The sequence below is a fragment of the Andrena cerasifolii genome, chromosome 13 (assembly GCF_050908995.1).
Source record: "Andrena cerasifolii isolate SP2316 chromosome 13, iyAndCera1_principal, whole genome shotgun sequence".
Lineage (NCBI taxonomy): Eukaryota > Metazoa > Arthropoda > Insecta > Hymenoptera > Andrenidae > Andrena > Andrena cerasifolii.
In genome coordinates, this window is record NC_135130.1 from 5,270,214 (window position 1) to 5,279,703 (window position 9,490).

At 42.9% G+C, this 9,490-nt stretch overlaps 1 protein-coding gene across 2 annotated transcripts in view; it reads left to right on the forward strand.

Annotated features, from left to right (window-relative positions):
- The window catches only part of LOC143375860 (uncharacterized), a 51,601-nt gene extending 43,214 nt beyond the window's left edge, over window positions 1-8,387 (forward strand). For both annotated transcript variants that reach the window (XM_076825417.1, XM_076825418.1), the window contains 3 exons: window positions 4,191-4,454; window positions 5,647-5,876; window positions 7,190-8,387. In XM_076825417.1, the coding sequence (XP_076681532.1) occupies window positions 4,191-4,454; window positions 5,647-5,876; window positions 7,190-7,528 (833 nt within the window). In that variant the 3' untranslated portion in view covers window positions 7,529-8,387. The remainder of the gene's footprint in view (window positions 1-4,190; window positions 4,455-5,646; window positions 5,877-7,189) is intronic.
- Window positions 8,388-9,490: the final 1,103 nt, after the last annotated feature.

Here is a 9,490-nt window from a genome sequence, read left to right on the forward strand (position 1 = left end):
TATGATACTGTTTTATCAAAATGAAGCGCAGGAAGCGAAGTTTCAGAAATTTTTGCCTAGTTTGAACGTATGCGCGGGCCAAAAAAAATTTTTCCCGATAAATCCAACCAAGAGCTCTTATAGAGCGAACATTTCTCTTTGATTTCGTTGGTTTTGGTTTCGTTGTATGATTTTTATTGACCGAGTTATTCGCGATCAATTCGCAGACAAATTTTCATGTGTGTTTTGGAATGTAAAGAAAGTTTCCTTTCAGTACCAATTTAAGATTTTTCTTCAATCGTATTAAATCCATTTTAAAGTGAACCCAAAAATTGGCGAAAATGTTTTGAGTATAATAATTCGGCCACCCTCTGTAACTTCATATCCCTGGATTTTTGTTTTAAAGATGGCATTTAACAGATGGAGAAGTAAACGTTTCATCTTGGCACAAAGTCGATGCCAGTTTTGATCTTCTGCCGGGGAGAAAGACGACGCTCAGGTGCCTACTTTATCGATTACCCTGAGACAGAACTGTCGATTAATGTCAGGCTGTCACTGTAAGTGGAACACATCAATAAGTGGCCAGCCGCTCGCGTCTTCCATCATAACACTTCTGAGGAGGCAATTTAACTTGCCGGGCGTTCATTCTTCATAACGATTGCTACTTATCTAGCTTCATTTACCCAAATTGATCCAGTAATTTACCATAAATTCACGGCGCAGGAAATATGGCACTTTGAGGGACTTTATTAACGTAGGTGCGCGCTGACGATAAATAAAACGCGCTGTCTGAAACCCAGTTACGTGTCCACTAAAAGCTTCATTGCAGTAGATTAAATTTCCTCGAAATTACAATTCCATGTTTCATGCAATTTGTTATTAAAATGTACCCGGAGAAGGGGGTGGTTATTAAATGAATAATAATAATTTGTTTTAATGCACATCACGACAATTCCACTATCTACCATTAGTTTAACCTCAAAAACTCCCAGCTTAATCCAGAAAGCAAGGGTTGAATATATTCCTCGAACTCCGCAGTTTCGCCTTCTCGCCACGAATGTTAAGCGATATTAATACAATTTCGTAGAACAATCCTGTTATTCCCCTTAGCAGAGCTTACCAGCATTTCCCTTCGCTGGCGTTCGTTCAGTGCCTCCGCAAAGACCTTTGACGCCTTAACATAATCGTTCTGGCGCGATAACTTCCCGTTCCTTTGGTCCTATCCGCGGCAAAGGTAACTGCCATTGTTTCAAGCATCGCTGATGCAGTTTTATGGTCGCTACCCGCGGCTCGGTTAGCGGAACCGCACGCCGCGATAACGTTCGTTCGCGTGCCAAGGGTATGACAAATTCCCGCGATCTGGAAATCGTTTACGACCGCACATTTCACCAGCGCCGCGAAACTGGAATACAGAGTGGCCGGTGCCTTGCTGCTGCCCCTTTTTTCTCGCGCACAGTCGGTAGCCTGGGTTATTGTTTTAAGTAGCACGTAGCTGGCTGGCGCTTCGGCACGCCCGGACCCGAAACAATTTCGGGAGACGCGACCGTTGCCGAACCATTCGGGCGTTCCTGGATCAGATTGCGGAATGCCCTCCCCTCTTGCTGGATACAAGGATAGTGTGTCGGTCACGTATCGTCTTCAGCGTCCACGAAGGCACAGCGTGGTACTATTTTTCTTAAAACACAAAGGTACTGATTTCCTGGTGGGAGGAAAATTTCGGGGAGAAGCAAAAGGTCACCTGAAATATTAACAGTGAAATGCTCCGCGAGTTTGCGCCGAGTATCGCGGAGCACTTGTCATATGGCCAGCGAAAGTTTGGCGCGGAGGTAGAAAAAGGGGAAAAACCACCCCCTTCCAACGAAATTTCGGTTCGTGCCTATGGAACGTTCGATTGCTTTTTCCCGGGCGATAATTACACGATAATTACTCTGGTCGAACGGATATTTCTAATTACTCCGGTATTTACGACGGCTGCTCGACAGATCAACGATAAATAAATTAACGAGACCACGTTAAATACTGCGCATCGGAGAGGCACTCGGCAGGAATTCGCGGCGAACCCACCCCCTTTTCATCGATAATTACTTTTTTCCCCGCAGCTGGCAAATAAAAGTTCGTTCCGCCGCCCCGACTGCGGCCATTCTGAATGCAAACTTTTCCATCACTTGTTTACGTCGCCGTCCAATCGGAAAAAATCCACCGCGACCGCTTTGTCGACGCGTTGATAATTGCGAGGCGGAGATCGTTAACCGCGAACACACTTCGAGGCGCTATCGGTCCACCGTTCTCTTCCTGGGAGAACATTAACATTTCGAGTGGCGAAAGGCTCGGAGGAATACCGGCCCAAGCCGATCAGGCCTTTCCCAGTAATCGCGTCCGCTGAGAGAGTTTTGTTTAAGGGGGAACTACACTTTAGGCAACGCGTTCAAACAGGTCGATTTTGGGGATGTTTTCTGGACAAATTATGAGGCAAATCATTTTGAACTTTTTTATGGCATTACATTTAACTTTTGGAGACAAGAAAAAGAAAATTTATGCTATCGACGCATTTTGCTGCAGCGTCGCCGCCGAAGTTGCAACACGGTGGGGGTAATTTAGAGGTAACTATTCAACCAATTGACTTGCCCTTGCACATACAACTCGATAATTGCAAACTATTGTTGATGGACCTCAAAAACTAAAAAAAAGTCGAAAATTGACAAAATTGTAAAGCTTAGGAAGAGAAGTACGATTTTGTAGGAGATTTTTTAACCTATTTATGCAACATTGAAGTATTAAAATTAATTTCTTTATAATATTAGAGGTCCATCAACAGTAGTTTGAAACTATCTAGTTGTATGTGTAAGGGCAAATCGATTGGTTGAATAGTTTTCTCTCAATTATCCACACCGTTTTGCAACTTCGGCGGCGACATATTTTTAACTTAATTTTTTTTTCGCATTTTCAAAAGTTTAATATAAAGCCATAAAAAAGGTCAAAATGATTTGCTTCGTAATTTCTCTAGAAAAAAAATCCCAAAAATCGGCCTGCTGTGTTGTTTAAAGTATAGTTCGCAGTCGGCAGGATCGAAAATTATCATTTTTGGATTTCGTCATTTTGGAGGCATTAGAGGCAACGGAAGGTTTACTGTGTCGGCTTGGAATAGATGATTCTCTATAAATTTAGAAACGAATGTCTTGTCTTCGTGTAAACTGCATTTGGAACTTAAAACGCGTTTTTTTCAAAACGTATACTTCTATTACGGTGACCACGATTTCTCGAAAGCCGCTCCACCAATCTTTCTATAACTTTGCAGGCTTCGTATATGCATACAAATCTAGCGCTTAATCGAATGTTTCATTTTTCCAATGTGTAGTTTCTATTTTATGCACGACAAATGAGTGTTTTTTGTAGGAAAATCGATCATGTCACTTAAACATCCCCCATTTTGTCCCAGATTAATATTTCATAAAAAAAGAATGATTAACCACTAGATAAACTAATATACTAACTAAATCCTTTCCGTTTTTTTATATTAGATAACCCACTTCCTCGCAGCAATGGTCACCGCAAAACACCTTTTCAAAAAAGAGTTTTCCGGAAATCGACTGTAACTTTGAAATAAATAAATATTTTTGCGCCAAAAATTATAACACAAAAACTTGTTAAAATATTCTTTACCTTAATATACAAATCTTTGTGCAAAAATATAACATAATTCTTCAAATACGGTCCCAAAAAATCGTTTTTTGTTTACCAGCTGATTGCGAATAACCCCTTAATTCGCCCCGAGCAATCATCCAAGTGCACTCGGGCAATTCTTCGAAGCTTTCCAGAGAATTTTTAATTCAGGTATAATAACCTATTAGCTGCACCTCGCCTTTTACGTAAACCCTAACAATTATCTGCAACATGGTATATAATCTGGATATAAGATGGTAATAAATAATAAATAAAAGAAAAATCGACGTGAAAATACGCTGACGCCAGAGCACACTATGGCGCAAGAAATGGCACGTACGAATATAAAAAGTCTCCGTGTTAGAATATGTAAATTATTTGAGAAACTGGAGGGCGGAATGCTTTTTACGAATGCCTGTTCTTTGTCCCGGAACGACGGAATAGAGAAAGAGCGTTTGATCTTCTTGAGAGCTCTCAAGTACAAAGATTCATAACCACCAGGCCTATCAATTTAGAAAATTTCCAGTTCAACGAGACTTTCGCTTTTTCAGGAACGGCTCTTCAGCTTCTGAGGCTGGACGTGCCGAGTATAGCCGATCCCAGGTGGGACAAAGTGGCTTTGAGGTGCGAGTACGACCTGGCTGGCGAAGAGTTGTACTCGGTGAAATGGTACAAGGATGGGGCTGAGTTCTTCAGGTTCATGCCGGGTTCGAAGCCAACTGGACGGGACTTCCCTGTGGACGGTGTGTACGTGGATGTAAATAGAAGCGACAGCAAGCAGGTGACGCTGCAAGGACCGGCGAACAATCGTAGAGGTTGGTGGTTAGCTCGTTCAACTGTGAATCTCTTTTCTCTTAATTCATTCATCAATTCCCACCAAGCTTAAAAATACCTTCCTCTGCATCGTGCAGCACCTTTCGTGTCAACTAGGCCAAATGCTTCGATAAGAGTTTCCTAAGACACTCTACTTTAAATTGGAATCGAAAGCACTGCTCTGTAGGTGGAAACAACATCAAGCAAGTTGCTGATGAAAGTTAACGGACTTACTGAATTTCGCTTAAATAATGGGAGGAACTTTACGCGTAGCAAACGAGACTCGCGCTTATTAAATTTCTATTAGCGTCTGTTTTTTCCACGGTCTCAAAGGGATGGTCCCTGAGGCTCAGCCAGGATATTAGGCTCCTAATCAGCAGGGCGTTCGCAACTGTGTGTGAGACCTCCATTCCGAAGCCAGCCCCGGAAAAAAGTAGTTAGCGCAAGTTCATTAATTCATTACGGCCGAAAAGGCAGCCGCGATAAGTTGCCGGGCAAGCCTGTCCCTTATTCTTTCCCTTTAGACTCTCGTCGCCCGTAATGGCTGTCTGGAGCACGGTCTCGAGAGCAAAAGGATCATAAAACGGAACATAACGAGAGCAACTTCGTGCTTACGTCACGTCGAATGGAATTCGAAATCGAGCTGCACCGAGCCAGCAAGCGAGGGCCTTCACGAATTACGTCCGAGCCTAACTGCGGTTATTCTATTTGAAGCGAACTTTCTCAAGTTCGATCGTATTTACGTCACTGAGTAACCGTGCAAAATGAGTTCCGCTAATACCACAATGTCACCCAGCATTCCCTAATGGTCTTATTCACTTCTCCCTCTCCCATGGTCCTACAAACGTCCGACAAAATTGAAGTTTCAACAAGGCCTCGAAACTTGCCCCTGCAATAATCCCACAAACCAGCATCGACCCCACCATGTCCCTAATTCGTTAAAAAATCCGCCAGTCTTTCCAATTCCCAGGTCGTCCATCATTTAGCGTTCTCAGAAAGACCTTTTCACCGACGTCGCGGGGGAGAGAAGATGGCGGACCGCGATCCTGTCGTTATTCACAAGTTCTTGATCGAATTTATCACGCCACTCGGGGCGAGTTTCCGCCGTAGCGTTACTTTAAATATCAATCGTGGCGGACAGGTCGGTGGATGAGGCGAAATGGAGAAAGATATTACGTGTGGCTGATGTGGCAGGTAAGGTGCACCTCGTGGGATCGTATGGCTGCGAGGTGTCCTCGGAGGGTCCGAGCTTCCTGACAATCTACGGCGAGGCGAACATGAGCGTCGCCATCCTCCCGAAAGAACAGCCCACCCTCCGAGGGCTTCGACCTTCTTACGAGGCTGGCGAGATCCTCCGAGCGGAGTGCACCTCAGCGCCGAGCTACCCCACGGCGATCCTCGGTCTCGTCCTCAATGGGAAAGAGGCAAGTAAACGACACTTCTAAATATGCACCGAGCCTCGCGATTTTTAATTGATAGCGAGACCTAAGGAAGAAAATTGAGATGAACCCATGGCGAATTCGTGGGATGCTTTAACCCTCTAGTGCATGGATTTTTAATTTATTTGGAAAAATTGGACTAGTATAATTTGGGGATGAAAAGATCGAATCCGATGTCTGTTTTCAATTTGACGGACGTCTGAGCTCCCCAGGGCAGCCTTCTGGGCCACCGCTTTAAGGCAGGAACATGTAGCAAATACAAAGAAAATGTAGGTTTTTTATAAAATAAATACATTATTTTTAATGAAGAACTATGGAAAAATGTTCAAAAAATATAAATTTATAATATAATAGAGAATTATTCATTATTATGCATTGTGAAATGTAACAGAGCACAGAAGAAGCGGGAGAAGCGCTTGGCCCGGTTGCCGCCTGGCGGCCACGTCGCGTACTATCCATTGCGTGCCGGCCGAGTCATGACTTTTTTATGTACATATCATTTTTTATACAGATTAATTATATATTACATCATAAAACATAGTCTATAAAATTTCGTAATGATTTGTTCAGTACTTTTTGAGATTTTTGTGATCATACAAACAAATGCTATAGCTTTATTATAATAGTATGATATATGTATGTATATAGGTACCAAATTTCATGAACAAAGAGCTAAAAAGGTGCACAAGTAAAATTTCCACGCATCAATTATTAGGGTGATAAACTAACACCCTAACTAACTCAGGATGATCCGCTAACATGATACCGCCTTAAGGCGGCTACCTGCCAAGCCTCGCTCCACAGGTGTAAATTATTCCATTCGATAGATCACTACACAAACTACTTACCAATAATTTTCTTTTAACTGTACAGTGTCGGGAAGTGTTTTATTCAATTTTTGTAGTTTCACAAATAATTTTCGCAGCGTGCTTAGCTAAAAAATGCACTTCAAACTAGATTTCTGTCAAATCGAAACGTCAGATTGACATGTTCCTTAGGCCAATATGTGCGGTGTGGCAATACTTTTAAGGCTGGCAAATGAGAATCCAGAAAAAAAATTATTGGGGTCCAACTCCTGTATCAAACTGGTGCCCGCTTTAAGACAGGCGTATGCACCTAGAGGGTTAAACGTGTAGTGGGATGGATGGAATGTTGTGGAGACGTGAATTCTTTGGTTGCAATTCCACTGTTACCCTTTACTATCAACGTCCCAACATTCCTTAACGGATGCCCCGATTTAGGAGCAACGCAGACACGTGTCCGACCTTTAATCACTGCTGTTGTCTGTCTGCCCACAGGTGAACAAGGCGTTGATCAAAGAGCTGCCAAACAGTGATCCCTCCGACGACGACATCATGTCTTCGAGTCGCCTGGGTCTGTCGTTCCGTTTGGAGAGGCACCATTTCCCTGGAGGAACATTGACGCTGACCTGCCAGTCCATCCTGCCAGACATTCCGGGCGTGAGACCGTTGCAGGTGACGGGAACAGCGACCCTAGCCGCCAGCAACCAGCGACTCGCTCAGGAACCACCTAGATCTGGCTCCAGCTTCAACATCCCCTCCGCCTGGATCGTTTGCTGCATGCTCGCGATGGTACGACCGTTTTACCGCGGCGACTTAAACCTGCCGCGCGTATAATCCTCGGACGTGTTCGATTCTTGATTAACCTCGTTACCCTGCGATTGTTTTCCCGATACGTTGCACGCTTGTCACCCAGCAGAACGATTGGTCCACGGCGCAGAGTTATTATTTGATTCCGGATCGTTTGTCTAGGTTTCGTTGCAGACTCGGGCAACCATGGCTGCGTGCTCGGTGTTTATTCTTCACTGCCGCGAATTTTATTGCGAATCGAGAGGAGGTTTCATGCAACCCGTGGAAGGTTAGGTTTTTCAAGGTATTTACCGATGGTAGGTTAGGCGACTGCGCGAGGATCTTGGGGGAATTAACGTACACGTACAGACACACACTGCCGCACACATGCCAAATATATCATTCTGTGCGCGTGCACCACCAGAGAACAAAGAAGAAACACTATGGCGGTATAGTTTAATCGAAGCCAGTCGCGCGCGCGCGATACGACGTTGTATATAGTGTATGATTGTGAATTAGATTTACGAGCTCTGCCGGGTGTAATTAAAAGGAAACGATAAACACGGTGAAAGTACAGAGTAAACATTAAATACGGTGGGAACGTAATCGGGATTGTGCGTAGCCAGTCTGGCGAGTACACACACGCGTTTACGTGACCGGCACCGATGTCAGATATTTGAGGTTAGAAAGAGGCACGGAAACAGTGAACCATACTTATGGCGTTTAAGATAATTGTATTTTTCTCTCGGCAATCTTTTTTGGTGGCGTACAAGGATTTATATCTCCACATACACATGTATATGTATACACGATAAATACGTCATACTTACATTTTACTGTAATCTTACGTAATCCATATCTGATCGTTACGACGCATTTCAAAACAATAAAGAGAAATATGAAGGTACCTTCCGCTTGTATTATTTATTGTCCATGCAACCAGTGGCGGATTTAACGGGCGGCCCACGAGCGGTCGCTGTCTGGGCCCCTGCCCAGGGCCCATCTTCTAAAAAAAATTATGATTTTATCCAAACACTATATTTTTTTTTCTATACTATTATAATTAATCTGTTTTTAGTAAACTACCTCTTCGTTTTCCCTAAACAATGGGTCCCTCACGTTTTCCACCTGGGCCCTTTTCCTTAAGTGGAGAACACCGTATAAATCGATCGAAATAAAAACAAAGTTTTTCCCATAAATTGCTTCTAAAACAATTCGAAAATATACTCTCAAAGTTATAGGCCGAAATTCAACTCCATATCGATACTATAGCCTGGTGAGTCAGCGGGCCCCCGGGCGCCGAGCATACCTAAAACGCATTTTAAACGTGTTTTTCTCGAAACCATGTTTTAAAAATTGGCGCCGCTGATAACTCGGAATATTCCTCAGAATATGAACCACAATGTTTAACCAAATAATTAATTTTAACTCCTGTTGTTAAACAAATAAAACGCGAATTTTTGGCAAAAATGTTTGAGATTCCGCCATTTTTAAAATATGCAATTTTTTACACCATTTGTGGTTCATATTCTTACAATTGGTACATAAATTGAGAAAAAAATTATTGGTCGGTATCACATAACTACCACAGACGCTACAACCGGCGCCGTTTTGCATCTTGAAAAAATCTATTTCAGATACTGCTCTATTTCTTCTGTATTTATTATAATTTTACTGTTATAATTTTTTTTTACTTGTTATAATGTTAAATAAAATATCGTTAAAGTTCCGAAGCGATTAGCCGGATTAGCTGGTATCTTTGCAAAACATTCCTAAAAATTCATACAAAAATAAGCCGTTTATACGGGCTTTCCCCCTTAAATCCGCCACTGCATGCACCTAGAGTATCAATCCTACTATTTCCCAGCAAAGGTAAGGTATCCTTCAGTTCTTCATACATCTGACGATTTTTTGCATTGATGCAAACGTCAAGTAGACTTTCATTCGACACTGCAAAAAGCAACGCTTTGATATCGTCGCGCTCCCGGGCAGACCAGTTCTCCCACACTG